The 20,467-nt window shown below is 44.9% G+C and overlaps 1 protein-coding gene across 1 annotated transcript in view; it reads right to left on the bottom strand.

Annotated features, from left to right (window-relative positions):
* Positions 1 to 14,550: 14,550 nt before the first annotated feature.
* LOC115163119 (netrin receptor UNC5B-like) overlaps positions 14,551 to 20,467 on the bottom strand; it is a 9,744-nt gene continuing 3,827 nt past the window's right edge. Inside the window, exons 5-9 of the mRNA XM_029714747.1 lie at positions 19,331 to 19,570; positions 18,156 to 18,305; positions 17,774 to 17,938; positions 17,060 to 17,238; positions 14,551 to 15,255 (exon numbers count right to left, since the gene is read on the bottom strand). Of these exons, the coding sequence (XP_029570607.1) occupies positions 15,090 to 15,255; positions 17,060 to 17,238; positions 17,774 to 17,938; positions 18,156 to 18,305; positions 19,331 to 19,570 (900 nt within the window). The 3' untranslated portion in view covers positions 14,551 to 15,089. The remainder of the gene's footprint in view (positions 15,256 to 17,059; positions 17,239 to 17,773; positions 17,939 to 18,155; positions 18,306 to 19,330; positions 19,571 to 20,467) is intronic.

Below are 20,467 nucleotides of genomic sequence, written 5' to 3'. Positions count from 1 at the left end.
ATCATCTTATAGTCTGTAGTAGACCTGGTTATACACCATGTTATAGTCTGTAGTAGACCTGGTTATACACCATGTTATAGTCTGTAGTAGACCTGGTTATACACCATGTTATAGTCTGTAGTAGACCTGGTTATACACCATGTTATAGTCTGTAGTAGACCTGGTTATACACCATGTTATAGTCTGTAGTAGACCTGGTTATACATCATGTTATAGTCTGTAGTAGACCTGGTTATACACCATGTTATAGTCTGTAGTAGACCTGGTTATACATCATGTTATAGTCTGTAGTAGACCTGGTTATACACCATGTTATAGTCTGTAGTAGACCTGGTTATACACCATGTTATAGTCTATAGTAGACCTGGTTATACAACATGTTATAGTCTGTAGTAGACCTGGTTATACACCATGTTATAGTCTATAGTAGATCTGGTTATACACCATGTAATAGTCTGTAGTAGACCTGGTTATACATCATGTTATAGTCTGTAGTAGACCTGGTTATACATCATGTTATAGTCTGTAGTAGACCTGGTTATACACCATGTTATAGTCTGTAGTGGACCTGCCTGTACACCATGTTATAGTCTGTAGTAGACCTGGTTATACATCATGTTATAGTCTATAGTAGACCTGGTTATACACCATGCTATAGTCTATAGTAGACCTGGTTATACATCATGTTATAGTCTGTAGTAGACCTGCCTATACACCATGTTATAGTCTGTAGTAGACCTGGTTATACACCATGTTATAGTCTGTAGTAGACCTGGTTATACACCATGTCATAGTCTGTAGTAGACCTAGTTATACACCATGTTATAGTCTATAGTAGACCTGGTTATACACCATGTTATAGTCTGTAGTAGACCTGGTTATACACCATGTTATAGTCTGTAGTAGACCTGGTTATACACCATGTTATAGTCTGTAGTAGACCTGGTTATACACCATGTTATAGTCTGTAGTAGACCTGGTTATACATCATGTTATAGTCTGTAGTAGACCTGGTTATACACCATGTTATAGTCTGTAGTAGACCTGGTTATACACCATGATATAGTCTGTAGTAGACCTGGTTATACACCATGTTATAGTCTGTAGTAGACCTGGTTAAACACCATGTTATAGTCTGTAGTAGACCTGGTTATACACCATGTTATAGTCTGTAGTAGACCTGGTTATACACCATGTTATAGTCTGTAGTAGACCTGGTTATACATCATGTTATAGTCTGTAGTAGACCTGGTTATACACCATGTTATAGTCTGTAGTAGACCTGGATATACACCATGCTTGTTCATTTAAAGGTCCCATGCCATTATTTTATATATTATATGATTTTAAAGTAAGAAGAATATAATTGAACTTAGCTGAATAAAATAGAAAGGATTTTTTTTCCCATTCTGGAGCTGGTGTGCATATTCTGACCCCTTGACTTTTCCACATATTTTTCTGTTAGAGCCTTTTTCTATAATGGATTAAATTGTTATTTTTTTCCCTCATCAATCTACACACAATACTCCATAATGACAAAGCAAAAACAGGTTTTTAGAAAAATAAAAAGTATCCAGTCACTTTACTTAGTACTTTGTAAAAGCACCTTTGGCAGCAATTACAGCCTCGAGTCTACTTTTGTATGACGCTACAAGCTTGGCACACCTGTATTTGGGGAGTTTCTCCCATTCTTCTCTGCAGATCCTCTCAAGCTTTGTCAGGTTGGATGTGGAGAGTCGCTGCACAGGTGTCAGGTCTCTCCAGAGATGTTAGATTGGGTTAAGGTCTGGCCTCTGGCTGGGCTGCTCAAGGACATTCAGAGACTTGTCCCGAAGCCACTCCTGCATTGTCTTAGCTGTGTGCTTAGGGTTGTTGTCCTGTTGGAATGTGAACCTTCGCCCCAGTCTGAGGTTCTGAGCGCTCTGGAGCAGGTTTTCATCAAGGATCTCTGTGTACTTTGCTCCATTCATCTTTCCCTCGATCCTGACTAGTCTCCCAGTCCCTGACGCTGAAAAACATCTCCACAGCATGATGCTGCCACCACCATGCTTCACCGTAGGAATGGTGCCAGGTTTCCTCCAGACGTGACGGTTGGCATTCAGGCCAAAGAGTTCAATCTTGGTTTCATCAGACCAGAGAATCTTGTTTCTCATGGTCTGAGAGTCTTGAGGTGCCTTTAGGCAAACTCCAAGTGGTCTGACATCTGCCTTTTACAGAGGAGTGGCTTCCATCTGGCCACTCCCTCATAAAGGCCTGATTGGTGGAGTGCTGCAGAGAGGGTTGTCCTTCTGGAAGGTTCTCCCATCTCTACAGAGGAACTCTGGAGCTCTGTCAGAGTGACCATCGGGTTCTTGGTCACCTCCCTGACAAAGGCCCTTCTCCCCCGATTGCTCATTTTGGCCAGGCAGCCAGCTCTAGGAAGAGTCTTGGTGGTTCCAAACTTCTTCCATTTAAGAATGATGGAGGCCACTGTGTTCTTGGGGACCTTCAATGCTGCAGAGTTTTATTTTATATTTATATATATATATATTTTTTTAACTTATTTTTCTCCCCAATTGGTAGTTACAGTCTTGCCCCATCGCTGCAACTCCCATATGGACTCAGGAGAGGCGAAGGTCGAGAGCCGTGCGTCCGAAACACGACCCCGCCAAGCCGCACTGCTTCTTGACACATTGCACACTTAACACGGAGGCCAGCCACGCCAATGTGTCAGAGGAAACACTGTACACCTGGCGACCATGTCAGTGTGCATTGCGCCTGTCCTCCATTTGGTACCCTTCCTCATTATTGTGTTTAGATTGAATAAATGTCATCCATTTTAGAATAAGGCTGTAACATAACAACATTTGGGAAAAGTCAAGGGGTCTGAATACCTACCGAATGCTCCGTATGTTGAGTGTAAAAATGATCATTTCAAACAGGCATTGGCGGTGTGAGGTTAAAATCACTGGGGAAGCCATAAAAACATTATATTACAACCTATGTGTTGTGATAATTGTGTTGTTTGCTCTATAACCTATACATTAATATGCCTTGCCACCGTGTTATATAGGCCTATTGGCCTGAGACTATAATTAGACACAGTGGCAGAATAAATTCAACCACACCTTTGTTTTTATCACAAAACCGGATAGCGACCTCTGTCCTGTTTAGTCCACAAAGCATATTGCATGTAACAAACAGTTACATGACCTACAGCACGATCAAACAAGTACATTTTTCCGACATTTTCGGACAGCTAAACAACTATTGATTTTGGACCAATAAGAATTACAGCAAGTCGCAAAGAAAACACCATTTCAACTTCAACATTTCAACATCATCAAATCACCTCTGCTTCGTCTAATAGAGTGACAACTGAAAGATACCAAAATCAATCAACGTAAGCCAAATATGATGTTGCTGTCCATGGTTTTTGATTTCTGTTGAAACACGTTGACTTCCATCTTCCTCTGTTTCCTGTTGAACATCTGATAGGGAGGGAGGGAGGGGGGGGGCTAAACGTAAACTGTGGTTATGAAAACAAGGCACTTCAATGATTGGCAGGATCCATCGGCCAATTAAATATTTAAACAGTAGGCCTACATAAAAAAAGCACCAAATTGGTACCAAGTATTCCAGGTCTATCACTCTGTCATACACTTTTAGTTTTTGTTGTCCAAGGCTACCTGGCTAAAATGCTAGCTTGCTAGCCTAACTCCCATTCATGAGCAACGTTAGCTAGTTAGCATTAGCCTTCTACATCTAGCTACATAATGAACTCCATCCTCTCAGGTCTCCCTGTAGCTCAGTTGGTAGAGCATGGTGTTTGCAACACCAGGGTTGTGGGTTCGATTCCCACGGGGGGCCAGCACAGAAAAAAAAAAATGTATGAAATTGTATGAAATGTATGCATTCAGTACTGTAAGTCGCTCTGGAAATGACTAAAATGTAATGTAAAAATGTCAGGGGCACAACAATGTATGAAATAATGGGTGGATCAGAATCTCCTTTATAATCATTGGCCGGTACGGAGAATTAAGAAAAACCACAAGTCCAAATCCCTATCTCCATCCATGGCTAATTTAGGAAAGGGACAATTTTAGCTAGCTACAGAAGCCACCGGAGGACAACAACACAACGAGATGCAACAATTCACGTCGTTTCTGTCAATCAGTATGCTCTCAATGGGATTTGACAGGAGTGACGCCAAAATCCAAGGTGGCTTCCCTTGACACTTTCTTGGTGCGCCAGGACCATTCACAGTTGAGCTCGCTCAGTTTAGCTCAACGATGATTGCCACATTTTTTATAATTTTTTGTTGTTGTTAAGTGGCCAGATGCTCGCTGGCTTCCCTTTGCATTCCATTCAATGCTACGGGCGGCAACAATGTCATACTCGTTTGGACCAGATAGATGACATAGAGACAGAGGGGCGCTCGGTGAGATACATTCATCCTCTTTTACGAATTGAAGGAACATTTATGAAACACAGAGAGACGAAAGATAGGAGAAAAAAAAAATCATCGGCCAATTTATTTTGGGGGAGGAGCCTAACTTCCCCTGTATTCATCTGGAAACAGATCCTATAAACTACATTTCAATGTTATTTGGCAACTTTAGAAAATCTTAGAAATCAAAACATATATGGGCTGCATGATGAGACTATACAGGCTATAGATGATTTGAGAAAGTACCCCCAAAAACATGTGCTCTGTTCCATTGCCCCAGGCTGCTGTTCTCTCATCAAGTGGTCTTATTTTCACCCATCAGACTATTTTCTATTTAATCTTGTCTTTTACTAATTTGTCAAATTAGTTTAGATTTAGAATGACCCATTATAAAATGGGCAGGAACATATCATCCATATAAATCAAATCAAATCAAATTGTATTTGTCACATACAACAGGTATGTTGTTCCTGCCCACCTTACAGTGAAATACTTACTTTACAAGTCCTTAACCAACAATGCAGTTTTAAGAAGAAAAAAGTGTTACGTAAAATATTTACAATAAAAGTAACAAATAATTAAAGAGCAGCAGTAAAATAACAATTGCGAGGCTATATACAGGGGGTACCGGTACAGAGTTAATGTGGAGGCTATATACAGGGGGTACCGGTACAGAGTCAATGTGGAGGCTATATACAAGGGGTACCGGTACAGAGTCAATGTGGAGGCCATATACAGGGGGTACCGGTACAGAGTCAATGTGGAGGTTATATACAGGATGTACCGGTACAGAGTCAATGTGGAGGCCATATACAGGGGGTACCGGTACAGAGTCAATGTGGAGGTTATATACAGGGGGTACCGGTACAGAGTCAATGTGGAGGCCATATACAGGGGGTACCGGTACAGAGTCAATGTGGAGGTTATATACAGGGGGTACCGGTACAGAGTCAATGTGGAGGCTATATACAGGGGGTACCGGTACAGAGTCAATGTGGAGGCTATATACAAGGGGTACCGGTGCAGAGTCAATGTGGAGACTAAATACAGGGGGTACCGGTACAGAGTCAATGTGGAGGCTATATACAGGGGGTACCGGTACAGAGTCAATGTGGAGGCTATATACAGGGGGTAAGCTTGGCCCCAGTGATGTACTGGGCCGTACACATTACCGTCTGTAGTGCCTTGCGGTTGGAGGCCGAGCAGTTGCCATACCAGGCAGTGATGCAACCTGTCAGGATGCTCTTGATGGTGCAGTTGTAGAACCTTTTTGAGGATCTGAGGACCCATGACAAATCTTTTCAGTCTCCTGAGGGGGAATAGGCTTTGACGTGCCCTCTTTACAACTGCCTTAGTGTGTTTGGACCATGATAGTTTGTTGGTGATGTGGACACCAAGGAACATGAAGCTCTCAACCTGCTCCACTGCAGCCCAGTCGATAAGAATGGGGGCGTGCTCAGTCCTCCTTTTCCTGTAGTCCACAATCATCTCCTTTGTCTTGATCACGTTGAGGGAGAGGTTGTTGTCCTTGCACCACACGGCCAGGTCTCTGCCCTCCTCCAATAGAGCTTTTCTGCTGGTTCATTTTTCAATCAAATGGGGTTATTTTACTTCACACATCAACCACTGTTTGAGGAGCATGCAGCCTCTTGCTGCACGACAGATATTCCGCCCAAACTCCATGGGCTATCCAAAGTTCCTGCAGCTACCCATAATGAAATTGTTGACAGCCCCTCTGCTCTGCACGCTGGAGAGAGAGAATGAAGGCGAGAGAGGAGATGGAAATGCACGGTGGAGATATTCTGTTAAGAAAAGTAATGTCAGCGTATTCATTTTGAAAATATAAACCATTCCCTATGATTCAAAATCAAATACAAAGTTACTCAGTAAGCTGCCCTACACAATAAATGAACCAACAGCATCGCTTAGGCCTCTCCCAGACTCATGAATAGAATGTTTAGATTGTAACATAAGGTAACCAGGCCATCCAGTACTCACAGTAATGCAGTCCACACTGATTACAGTCCACAAGGTGATTACTAGAATGTATTTCATTTTGGAGTAGGCTAGGGACCAATTATGTACCAAAGACATCTTAAACCAGTTAAAAAAATGTTAATAAAAATTCTGCTGTGCATAATATCTGGTAAGCTTTGTATTGTGTAATGCCACAATCATTGTTTTAATTTCATGATGTATATAAAAACATTTTTGGGGTTTTGAATAATCATCACCTTAAAAAGCGCTGTACATTTCGTTGTCTTTGAAACAACATCCACAACGACCATGTTTTCCACTCAGTTTCTACCTGCTGTTGAACTTCTTTCTTCAAATTGATCAATCACAGTGAGGTGAGTTTTAGAAGCACAAAAATGTATTTATTATTCTTTTTTAAGGAGTAGATCAGCTTTAATATTGCAGATAGATTGTGGCTTCCATCAATGTAATTGTCTTCATCATTTCCAATCCCCCATATATAAGGTTGAAGTCAGAAGTTTACATACACCCTAGCCAAATACAATTAAACTCAGTTTTTCACAATTCCTGACATTTCATCCTAGTAAAAATTCCCTGTCTTAGGTTAGTTAGGAACACCACTTTATTTTAAGAATGTGAAATATAAGAATAATAGTAGAGAGAATGATTTATTTCAGCTTTTATTTCTTTCATCACATTCCCAGTGGGTCAGAAGTTTACATACACTCAATTAGTATTTGGTAGCATTGCCTTTAAATGGTTTAACTTGGGTCAAATGTTTTGGGTATCCTTCCACAAGCTTCCCACAATAAGGTGGGTGAATTTTGGCCCATTCCTCCTGACAGAGCTGGTGTAACTGAGTCAGGTTTGTAGACCTCCTTGCTCGCACACGCTTTTTCAGTTCTGCCCACACATGTTCTACAGGATTGAGGTCAGGGCTTTGTGATGGCCACTCCAATACCTTGACTTTGTTGTCCTTAAGCCATTTTGCCACAACTTTGGAAGTATGCTTGGCGTCATCGTCCATTTGGAAGATCCATTTGTGACCAAGCTTTAACTTCCTGACTGATGTCTTGAGATGTTGCTTCAATATATTCACATCATTTTCCTACCTCATGATGCCATCTATTTTGTGAAGTGCACCAGTCCCTCCTGCAGCAAAGCACCCCCACAACATGATGCTGCCACCCCCGTGATTCACGGTTGGGATGGTGTTCTTCGGCTTGCAAGCCTCCCCCTTTTTCCTCTAAACATAACGATGGTCATTATGGCCAAACAGTTCTGTTTTTGTTTCATCAGACCAGAGGACATTTCTCCAAAAAGTATGATCTTTGTCCCCATGTGCAGTTGCAAACCGTAGTCTGGCTTTTTTATGGCGGTTTTGGAGCAGTGGCTTCTTCCTTGCTGAGCGGTGTTTCAGGTTATGTCGATATAAGACTCGTTTTACTGTGGATATACTTTTGTACCCGTTTCCTCCAGCATCTTCACAAGGTTAGCTTTTTAAAATTATAAACTTGGATTAGCTAACACAACGTGCCATTGGAACACAGGAGTGATGGTTGCTGATAATGGGCCTCTGTACGCCTATGTAGATATTGCATAAAAAATCAGCCGTTTCCAGCTACAATAGTCATTTACAACATTAACAATGTCTACACTGTATTTCTGATCAATTTGATGTTATTTTAATGGACAAAAAAAAAAATGCTTTTCTTCCAAAAACAAGGACATTTCTAAGTGACCCCAAACTATTGAACAGTAGTGTTTATTTTGAACCACTAATCTGTCAATAAAAGCTCATGTAAGAAGCTAATCCATTAAGTCAATTGATTAAGGAATAATTCTAATGATGTCATATAATTTTCAAGCATTTAGTCACTTGTTGATATTTTGCTAACCTGTCAACAAATGTGGGCACAATCCGATTGTGGACGAGATCAGGACAAATGACGCATGTTAGAACCAGGTATAAACGTGGCATTAGAAAAAGCTGATTATTCAGCTGTCCCCATAAGAGAACCCTTTTTGGTTTCAGGTAAGAGGTAAGAATCTCTCTGTGAGCTTAATTTAGGAATTCATAAATTGGCAAAATTTGTTTAAATTCACATTTCTTTAAACTGGGCAAATTTTAAACAATCAATCTTTAGATGCTTTAGGATGATTTGGACATGAATCGCAAAAATGCTAATATAAGTACCATTGACTTGCATGGGATTTGTGCCACAAATTCTAAAATGTTAGCATTTAAAACAGTGGCCAGGTTCCAATTCATCCCAAACGTGTTCGATGGGGTTGAGGTCAGGGCTCTGTGCAGGCCAGTCAAGTTCTTCCACACCGGTGTCGACAAACCATTTCTGTATGGACCTTGCTTTGTGCAAGGGGGCATTATCATGCTTAAATAGGAAAGGGCCTTCCCCAAACTGTTGCCACAAAGTTGGAAGTACAGAATAGTCTAGAATGTCATTGTATGCTGTAGCATTAAGATTTCCCTTCACTGGAACTAAGGGGCCCGAACCATGAAAAACAGCCCCAGACCATTATTCCTCCTCCACCAAACTTTACAGTTGGCGCTATGCATTCAGGCAGGTAGTTTTCTTCTGGCATCGCCAAACCCAGATTCGTCCGTCGGCCTGCCAGATGGTGAAGCATGATTCATCACTCCAGAGAACGTGTTTCCACTGCTCCAGAGTCCAATGGTGGTGAGCTTTACACCACTTCAGACGACACTTGGAATTGCGCATGGTGATCTTAGGCTTGTGTGCGGCTGCTCGGCCATGGAAACCCATTTCATGAAGCTCCCGATGAACAGTTCTTGTGTTGACGTTGCTTCCAGAGGCAGTTTGGAACTCGGTACTGAGTGTTGTAACCGAGGACAGCACTTGGCGGTCTCGTTCTGTGAGCTTGTGTGGCCTACCACTTTCCGGCTGAGCCGTTGTTACTCCTAGATGTTTCCACATCACAATAACAGCGCTTACAGTTGACCGGAACAGCTCCAACAGGGCAGAAATTTCACGAACTGACTTGTTGGAAATGTTGCATCGTATGACGGTGCCACGTTGAAAGTCACTGAGCTCTTCAGTACGGGTCATTCTACCGCCAATGTTTGTCTATGGCGATTACATGGCTCTGTGCTCGATTTTATACACCTGTCAGCAACGGGTGTGGCTGAAATGGCCGAATCCACTAATTTGAAGGGGCGTCCACATACTTTTGTCCATGTAGTGTACCTCCATTTGATAGAGTTCAATACAAGCTAATTTGTGACACATCAAAGGGCCTCTGTTCAGTCTGGATCGCTGAAGCATGCCTGTTAGAAATATAAAGGTAATTTTCCCAATTCAGCTGACATATGCAGCGTTTACCGTGAATGCAGTCTTCACTAAAATCTCCCACAACAACAAAAAAAACGACAGGAGGTTCTCGTTAAACTAGGAAATATAATTTATTGCATAAAAATTATATTTAGTTACAGTTAAGAAGGCTAGAGGCTTATTTACAATTGGTAGTTTACAGATTTAAATGAAAACAAATGTATCTCTGAATTCTGTTTTTTTTCTTCAGTTTTTCTCATAACAAACGACACGGGTTCGGTTCACAATCAAAGGCTTATTTCTTGTTTCTCTTTGACCAGACAGCAATGTGGAGGAGTCAGACGCAGGTACAGGTATCACCCTTAGAGGGGCGCCATCGAGCGTCAACTGTCTCCCACTCCAGGCGAAAGATTGGACCAGAATCCAGTGGATACACACCATAACATCTCATATGAAGTAATCACAACCATCCTCTATAACACCTGCATCACACAGTTCAAGGTTTAGGAGAGAGAGAACAGTACTCAGTAGTACTTCAAGTAGTACTTCAGTAGTATTTCAGGGTTCTACGGTCTTTATTCCAGATGTCTTTTTCTGTTGGACAGGATCCTAAAAGGTTCCTCGTTATTGTCCTCTTCACCCTCTTGTTTTTACTCTTCCCCAGATCGTGCTTTACTGAGCAGTGAGCAGTGATTATGTCCTGTGTTGCTTGCCGTAGCCCTGTATTCCACAGTCAGCACGTCTGATCCAGTTAGCTGTAGTTACTTAACATGTGCTTTTCTTTTTTTTACAACCACCTCAGTGAGGACTTAACTCTTCAACCCTGTTTCTATATGCCCTGATCTGATCTGAAAAATATACATTTATTTCAGGGATTTTTGTACTTGAATAGCACGTTGCTTGCGTACAAAGAGAAGACAGAACTGTTGAGATATGAGTAACACACAGACAGACGGATTCAACCAATTGTTCCCCGTTTCTGTTGGAGAAGAGAGATGGCAATAGAATATACTGCCTGTGCTTTGGTTTCTGCGGTCTAAGAGAACAGGGTTAATTCCCAAATGGCATCCTATTCCCTTTTTATAGTGCACTACTTTAGACCAGAGCCCTATGGCACCCTATTCCCTATATAGTGCACTACTTTAGACCAGGGCCCTATGGCACCCTATTCCCTATATAGTGCACTACTTTCAACCAGGACTGGCACCCTACTCCCTATATAGTGCACTGCTTTAGACCAGAGCCCTATGATACCCTATTCCCTATATAGTGCACTACTTTCAACCAGGACTGGCACCCTATTCGCCAACCAGGGTCCTTATGACCCAAAGTAGTGCACTATACAGGGTCCTCAAATTCAACTCTGGACGTCGAAGCCAGTTCCAGCGCCTTTTTTTCATTGTTCGGTTTGAGATTCAGCCAGGGACTGAGTTTAGACCTGGGACACCAGGCGTGTTCAATTAATAATCAGGTAGAACAGAAAACCAGCAGGCTCCGGACCTCGTGGGGTCAGAGTTCAATAACCTGATATAGGGAATAGAGTGCCATTTGGAATAGATACTTCAGAGGTTAACACTTCTTTCCCCTTCTCTGCTTCTAGGGATAATAATCATAAGAGAAGTATAAAGTAATAACAACATTGTTAATGAAGACAGCATCCAGACAACCTGCTGTGTTTTAGACAGTAACGATTGGAACAACAATATTCTGACGATGCACGAAGTAACAATGAAGACCCTGAACAGAAAGCAGGCGGTTGAAAACAGGCAGAAACAAGCGTGATAATAACAGAAGGAGGATAAGGTAGACAGAGAGACAGAAAGAGAGACTCAGATGGAAAGCTAGAAACAGGTAAAGGAATGGATAAAACAGTAAAGAAAAAAAAGCTTGAGGTAAAGTTTATGGTCCATTGCTGCCAGTTGTTCAATACAAGGCTACATTAACCTGTAAATATACAAAATCTGCCCAATCACAGCAAAGCAGAATGTCAACACAGTAAATCAGATGGTCATAATCACCAGAACTCATTTTGTTTTACTGAATACATTTGACTACTTTGACAAGAGTATATATACACAGTATTGAAAATTACAAATCATATAAGCAAACATTTGTTTTGTTATCAATAATTTGATATTTTCTCCTTTGTCCCCTTGTGTTCTGTAACTCTCCAATGTGGCCTTCTTTCTAGAATCAACCCAAAGACAACACAATAGCCAATATCACTGTGGTATAACAACCAAAACGGAACGCATTAGCTCAGCAATCATCATAAAACACAACCGAGTAAAACAGAGCCGTCATGATCACGTAACAGCGATGACCTCACATAAGTGATGACGTCATTTAACAGCGATGACATCGTATAACAGCGATGACATCATACAACAGCGATGACATCACATAACGGTAATGACATCACATAACGAGAGAGAGAGAGAGAAAAAAGAAAATAATAAAAAAGAACAATCCACAAATATGGATAATAACTTAATAAGAAAGATAAAAAGCATTCCCTACTGGAAACTTAACCAGAAACAGGGTTAACCAGAAACAGGGTTGGACAGAAACAGGGTTAACCAGAAACAGGGTTAACCAGAAACAGGGTTGGACAGAAACAGGGTTAACCAGAAACAGGGTTAACCAGAAACAGGGCTGGACAGAAACAGGGTTGACCAGAAACAGGGTTGCCCAGAAACAGGGTTAACCAGAAACAGGGTTAACCAGAAACAGGGTTGCCCAGAAACAGGGTTAACCAGAAACAGGGTTAACCAGAAACAGGGTTGCCCAGAAACAGGGTTGCCCAGAAACAGGGTTGCCCAGAAACAGGGTTGACCAGAAACAGGGTTGACCAGAAACAGGGTTGCCCAGAAACAGGGTTGACCAGAAACAGGGTTGACCAGAAACAGGGTTGACCAGAAACAGGGTTGACCAGAAACAGGGTTGACCAGAAACAGGGTTGACCAGAAACCTCTCCAGCTGTTTATATACTCAACGGGTTAAAAAACGACAGACAGCAGGAGAAAGATAGAGGGACGAAGGGAGAGAGGAGATGAGAGAAGGAGGAGAGAACCTCTGTGAATGTGAATGGTTGCGTCCCAAATGGAACCCTATTTACTATGTAGTGCACTGCTTTAGACCAGAGTCCTATGGACCCTGGTCAAAACTAGTGCATTATATAGGGAATAGGGTGCCATTTGGGACGTAAAAGGCTTTGAGGCGTTTGGTGTTATCAAGAATCAATCGGTCTGGACCGTCACCCCACCTATAAGCATGTACAAGCCTCTATACAGTCTTATAATAAAGCTTTATCCCACAGAGATCTACTGACCAGATAGTCAGTCATCCACCCCATGACCCACAAACCCTCTGCTACTGTAGAAACTACAATACAAACCATCTTTACCCCCATTCAATCCCCCAAAATTAAATGAAAATATAAAAACTGAGAATGTGAGATTAGAGAGAATTATTCCTGATATGACTGATTGTTGTCTTGTCAGTGAAGACCGCGTCAGCGTAAAGGGATAAGGAAGTGGAGTTTGTCTGTCTCCGCATCCAGCGGCTCTCTGTGTCTGTGTCTGTAACTGTGTCTGCAGCGGTGTCTGTAGCTGTGTCTGTAGCTGTGCCTGTAGCTGTGTCTGTAGCTGTGTCTGTAACTGTGTCTGTAACTATGTCTGTGTCTGTAGCTGTGTCTGTAACTGTGTCTGTAACTGTGTCTGTAACTGTGCCTGTGGCTGTGTCTGTAGCTTTGTCTGTAACTGTAACTGTGTTGGTAACTGTGTCTGTAGCTGTGTCTGTAACTGTGTCTGTAGCGGTGTCTGTAACTGTGTCCGTAGCTGTGTCTGTAGCTGTGTCTGTAACGGTGTCTGCAGTGGTGTCTGTAACCGTGTCTGTAACTGTGTCTGTAGCTGTGTCTGTAACCGTGTCTGTAGCTGTGTTTGTAGCTGTGTCTGTAGCTGTGTCTGTAACTGTGTCTGCAACTGTGTCTGTAACTGTGTCTGCAACTGTGTCTGTAACTGTGTCTGTAACTGTGTCTGCAACTGTGTCTGTAACTGTGTCTGTAACTGCGTCTGTAACTGTGTCTGTAGCGGTGTCTGTAGCTGTGTCTGTAACCGTGTCTGTAACCGTGTCTGTAGATGTGTCTGTAACTGTGTCTGTAACTGCGTCTGTGTCTGTAACCGTGTCTGTGTCTGTGGCTGCGTCTGTAACCGTGTCTGTGTCTGTAACTGTGTCTGTAACTGTGTCTGTGTGTTTGTGTGTGTGTGTTTGTGTGTTTGTGTGTGTGTGTGTGTGTTTGTGTGTTTGTGTGTGTGTGTTTGTGTGTGTGTGTGTGTGTGTGTTTGTGTGTGTGTTTGTGTGTTTGTGTGTGTGTGTGTGTGTGTGTGTTTGTGTGTTTGTGTGTGTGTTTGTGTGTTTGTGTGTTTGTGTGTGTGTGTGTGTTTGTGTGTGTGTTTGTGTGTTTGTGTTGGTGTGTGTGTTTGTGTGTTTGTGTTTGTGTGTGTGTGTGTGTGTGTTTGTGTGTTTGTGTGTGTGTTTGTGTGTGTGTGTGTGTTTGTGTGTGTGTTTGTGTTGGTGTGTGTGTTTGTGTGTGTGTGTGTGTGTGTGTGTGTGTTTGTGTGTTTATGTGTGTGTGTGTGTGTTTGTGTGTTTGTGGGTGTGTTTGTGTGTTTGTGTGTGTGTGTGTTTGTGTGTGTGTTTGTGTGTGTGTGTGTGTGTGTGTGTGTTTGTGTGTTTGTGGGTGTGTGTGTGTGTGTGTGTGTTTGTGTGTGTGTGTGTTTGTGTGTGTGTTTGTGTGTGTGCACTTTGATTGTATGAGTGCTTGACATTTTATTTTTGAAGGTCTTCAAGCAGTAGGTGTTTTATGTACAAGTTAAACAGCTTTGTTTCTGCTCTGTTAAAACAACACAGTTCAAACCACACTGATGACTTTTGGAGGATTTAACACCTATTTCACACCAACATCGTTCACCTTCAGGAGAGCTGCAACATTACTGAGGGGGAGTTAGGCCTTAAGGTAGGCCTTAAGGTAGGCCTTAAGGTGAGCCTGGGTAGCTGGTAGCAGAGCGAGCCCAGGATGGGGTGGGTGTGCTGGGCATAGAGAGGCTGATGAAGGGGGGGGGGGGCTCTGAGAGGTGATGGGCCATGGGACAAGGTATTACAGGCAAGAGAAAGCTAATAGTCTGTAGTGCTAAGTCTATGCAGAAGGTGTGGACTGGGTATGTTTCCATAGGAGTCTGTAGTGCAGAAGGACTGGGTATGTCTCCGTGTCCATAGGCAAATATTGGTGTATTTGAATTGATTTCTTTACAATGACAAGATTTCCCCCCCCCCTACTTTTTTCCCCCTCTGTCTCCTTTTTTGTTGACCAATCAGCAATCGCCGTCTGTCGCCATGACAACCAGGACCTCACTTTTGCCCATCTCCTCGAGAGCGGTCGCTAGGGACACCAGGTCCGCATCGCCTTGGTGACTGGCCTCCCATAGGTCCAACAGAACACCTGTGGGACTGGGCTTTGTTGCAAAGTAGTTGAGATACCTGAGGGAGGGAGGGAGGGACGTTAATGACAGCACATGTGGACAGAATAACAAAGGTCATAATTATTCTCTCCTTAACATGCAGATACACAGGTAGAATGTAACTATAAACACAGCCTGCACGAGCACACTCCCACTCTCTCCCCCCTCTATCTCCCACTCTCTCCCCCTCTATCTCCCACTCTCTCCCCCTCTATCTCCCACTTTCTCCCCCCTCTATCTCCCACTCTCTCCCCCCTCTATCTCCCACTCTCTCCCCCCTCTATCTCTATCTCACACTCACCCCCCTCTATCTCCCACTCTCTCCCCCCTCTATCTCCCACTCTCTCCCCCCTCTATCTCTATCTCACACTCACCCCCCTCTATCTCCCACTCTCTCCCCCCTCTATCTCAATCTCACACTCTCCCCCTCTAACTCTGTCTCACTCTCTCTCCCCCCTCTATCTTTCTCTCACACTTTCTCCCCCCTCTATCTTTATCTCTCACTTTCTCCCCCTCTATCTTTATCTCACACTTTCTCCCCCCTCTATCTTATCTCACACTCTCCCCCTCTATCTCCCACTCTCTCTCCCCTCTATCTTTATCTCACACTTTCTCCCCCCTCTATCTTTATCTCTCGCTCTCTTCCCTCTATCTCTATCTCTCGCTCTCTCCCCCATCTATCTCTATCTCTCGCTCTCTCCCCCCTCTATCTCCCACTCTCTCTCCCCTCTATCTCTATCTCACACTCTCCCCCGTCTATCCCTCGCTCTCTCCCCCCTCTATCTCTCGCTCTCTCCCCCCTCTATCTCTCGCTCTCTCTCCCCTCTATCACTCGCTCTCTCCCCCTCTATCTCTCGCTCTCTCCCCCTCAATCTCTCTCCCCCCTCTATCTCCCAATCTATCTCTATCTCACACTCTCCCCCCTCTATCTCTCGCTCTCTCCCCCCTCTATCTCTATCTTGCTCTCTCCCCCTCTCCCCCCTCTATCTCTCGTTCTCTCCCCCCTCTATCTCTCGCTCTCTCCCCCCTCTATCACTCGCTCTCTCCCCCCTCTATCTCTCTCCCCCTCCATCTCCCCCCTCTATCTCCCACTCTCTCCCCCTCTATCTCTATCTCACACTCACCCCCCTCTATCTCTCGCTATCTCCCCCCTCTATCGCTATCTCACACTCTCCCCCCTCTATTTCACACTCTCCCCCCTCTATCTCCCACTCTCTCCCCCCTCTATCTCCCCCTCTCTCCCCCTCTATCTCTATCTCACACTCACTCCCCCTCCATCTCTCGCTATCTCCCCCCTCTATCGTTATCTCACACTCTCCCCCCTCTATCTCTATCTCACACTCTCCCCCTTCTATCTCACACTCTCCCCCCTCTATCTCCCACTCTCTCCCCCTCTATCTCTATCTCACACTCACTCCCCCTCCATCTCTCGCTATCCCTCCCCTCTATCTCTATCTCACACTCTTCCCCCTCTATCTCTGTCTCACACTCTCCGCCCTCTATCTCACTCTCCCCCCTCTATCTCTCGCTCTCCATCTCTCGCTCACTCCCCACTCTGTCTCTCGCTCTTTCCTCTCCTCTATCTCTCGCTCTCTCCCCCTCGATCTCTCGCTCTCTCATCCCCTCTATCTCTCGCTCCCCTCCTCTCTCGCTCTCTCCCCCCTCTCTCTCTCCCCCCTCTATCTCTCGCTCTCCCCTCTCTATCTCTATCTCTCTCTCCCCCCCTCTCTCTCCCCCCTCTATCGCTCACTCTCTCCCCTCTATCTCTAGCTCTCTCCCCTCTTTATCTCTCGCTATCTCCCCTCTTTATCTCTCGCTCTCACCTGTCGAAGCCCAGGCTGTGTGCCAGTAGTCTCCAGTCACAGCCGCGGGCGCTGGGGGCATCCAGACTGGCACAGATCTTCTGTCGTATGGAGGTGGGCAGACGGAAGGCATAGGGCCCCACCTGGGAGGAGGGCAGGCATGTACCCCCTGAGGGGAGGGGGGAGCAGGGCGGGAGGGTCTGGAGGTAGAGAGAGGATGGGTGGATGGAGAGAGATAGCAGTTAGGATCCAGGACAAAGCTGACTCAAGAGCTTTGACATGTACTTAGCCCAGGGCTATCGTTAACCCTGGGTTAATACTAAACCGAGGCTAGCTTAGCTTCTCTTCACCCAAGCTTCTGCTAACTGAAACCAACTGTCACTTTTCTGGAGTAGAAAATTCAAGCAGAACACAGTCATTGGCTATCTCCAAGAAGTCACTAAGCCCTGGGCAAAGGTTGGTGTTCTCCCACTTTAGAATGGCAAGTGTGAATTGTGCTGTCTGATTGCAACATGTACTTCCTGTATGACTGTGTGTTACTGTGAAACCCTTCCCCCTGTTACCTCCTGTATGTCAGTGTGCAGCTGGTAGATCTGTCCCTCTCCTTCCACCTGTCTGTGTGTTACAGTGAAACCCTTCCCCCTGTTACCTCCTGTATGTCAGTGTGCAGCTGGAAGATCTGTCCCTCTCCTTCCACCTGTCTGTGTGTTACAGTGAAACCCTTCCCCCTGTTACCTCCTGTATGTCAGTGTGCAGCTGGAAGATCTGTCCCTCTCCTTCCACCTGTCTGACACAGATCTTACAGGTGAGCTGAGACACGGCCAGGCTGCCTCTCTCTAGGTTGAAGGTACAGTGGAGGGGTCTTTGACCACCACTCCAGATGTGGTAGAATGGAATCTCCTGGGGGGAAGACGTATTGATTCATTGATCTATTGATTGGCTAAATAGACATATTCTCTAGACTAAATTACCCAACAGCATGTGAACACCTGCTCGTCGAACATCTCATTCCAAAATCATGAGCATTAATATGGAGTCTCCGACTATCACTTCAGATGTGGTAGAATGAAATCTCTTGAGGAAGACATTATATTACATTAGTGTGCGTGTGTCGGACCTGGTACTTGGCCAGTAGTTTGCTCCTCCAGTGTGAGTGAGGGATGTCATGGATGGACAGACGCAAGTTGTGGTAGCTATCTTTAAACAACAGGGGTTTAGGGTCTTCCAGCAACACCCCTCCTAGACTCCTCTCCAACTCCAACACCTCCTACAGAGAGAGATAGACAGAGAGGGAGAGGGAGAGGTAGGGAGAGAGAGAGAGGTAGAGAGAGACAGAGGGAGAGAGAGAGAGAGAGAGAGAGCGAGACAGAGACAGACAGAGACAGAGACAGAGAGGGAGGCAGAGAGAGAGAGAAAGACGGAGAGAGAGACACACAGAGAGAAAAGGGGGGTGAAGACACAGGCAGGACAAACATATAGATAGGCCTTGGACAGATAGAAAGACATAGAACCAGAGAGACATAGAACCAGAGAGACATAGACCCAGACAGACATAGAACCAGACAGACATGGAAACAGAAAGACAGCCAGAGAACCAGACAGACATAGAACCAGGCAGACATAGAACCAGACAGACATAGAACCAGACAGACATGGAAACAGAAAGACAGCCAGAGAACCAGACAGACATAGAACCAGGCAGACATAGAACCAGACAGACATAGAAACAGGCAGACATAGAACCAGGCAGACATAGAACCAGACAGACATAGAGCCAGGCAGACATAGAACCAGGCAGACATAGAACCAGACAGACATAGAAACAGGCAGACATAGAAACATGCAGACATAGAACCAGGCAGACATAGAACCAGGCAGACATAGAACCAGGCAGACATAGAACCAGGCAGACATAGAACCAGACAGACATAGAAGCAGAGAGACATGGAAACAGAAAGACAGCCAGAGAACCAGACAGACATAGAACCAGATAGACATAGAACCAGGCAGACATAGAACCAGGCAGACATAGACCCAGGCAGACATAGAACCAGACAGACATAGCAACAGACAGACATAGAACCAGGCAGACATAAAAACAGACAGACATAGAACAAGGCAGACATAGAACCAGACAGACATAGAACCAGACAGACATAGAACTAGACAGCCAGAGAACCAGACAGATATAGAAACAGAAATACATAGAACCAGACAGACATAGAACCAGACAGACATAGAACCAGACAGCCAGAGAACCAGACAGACATAGAACCAGACAGACAGCCCTACCTTTAGGGCGTGTGGTGTGTCCTGTGTGCAGTAAATCCTCAGGATGTAGTCCAGGGAGAGACAGGGGGCTCTGGGGGCGAACAGGGCCAGCTGTAGCCTCTTACAGGCGGGCTGGGGAGGGCAGGACTGGCCCACTAGACCGTAGGTCCCCAACTGCTCCATCACCACGTGGCAGTTAGACTCCTCTAGCTGGAGGTAGCAGGGGGACGATAGACTCTCCTCTCCCACCGTCAGCACCTCCTAGTGGCAGGATAGAGGTAGTGCAGAGTAGAAGGGGTTAAAGAACTGACTGGGGACTGGACTTCTGGACATAAACATTTACATAATCTATTCCGGCATCAGTGTAAAGAAGAATTCAATTAAAGTGAGTAAAATTTTAGGACAGTATAGGACACAGAAATGCATCCAGCTCGGTAGAGACAGCAGAGGTGACCTGTCATCCAGCCCGGTAGAGACAGCAGAGGTGACCTGTCATCCAGCCCGGTAGAGACAGCAGAGGTGACCTGTCATCCAGCCCGGTAGAGACAGCAGAGGTGACCTGTCATCCAGCCCGGTAGAGACAGCAGAGGTGACCTGTCATCCAGCCCGGTAGAGACAGCAGAGGTGACCTGTCATCCAGCCCAGTAGAGACAGCAGAGGTGACCTGTCATCCAGCCCGGTAGAGACAGCAGAGGTGACCTGTCATCCAGCCTAGTAGAGATAGCAGAGGTGACCTGTCATCCAGTCCGGTAGAGACAGTAGAGGTGACCTGTCATCCAGCCCAGTAGAGACAGTAGAGGTGACCTGTCATCCAGCCGGTAGAGACAGCAGAGGTGACCTGTCATCCAGCCGGTAGAGACAGCAGAGGTGACCTGTCATCCAGCCCGGTAGAGACAGCAGAGGTGACCTGTCATCCAGCCCAGTAGAGACAGCAGAGGTGACCTGTCATCCAGCCCGATAGAGACAGTAGAGGTGACCTGTCATCCAGCCCGGTAGAGACAGTAGAGGTGACCTGTCATCCAGCCCGGTAGAGACAGTAGAGGTGACCTGTCATCCAGCCTGGTAGAGACAGTAGAGATGACCTGTCATCCAGCCTAGTAGAGATAGCAGAGGTGACCTGTCATCCAGCCTGGTAGAGACAGTAGAGGTGACCTGTCA

The sequence above is a fragment of the Salmo trutta genome, chromosome 2 (assembly GCF_901001165.1).
Source record: "Salmo trutta chromosome 2, fSalTru1.1, whole genome shotgun sequence".
Lineage (NCBI taxonomy): Eukaryota > Metazoa > Chordata > Actinopteri > Salmoniformes > Salmonidae > Salmo > Salmo trutta.
The sequence above is the reverse complement of the archived record's forward strand: the minus strand, read 5'-3'. Positions and strand labels throughout refer to the sequence as shown.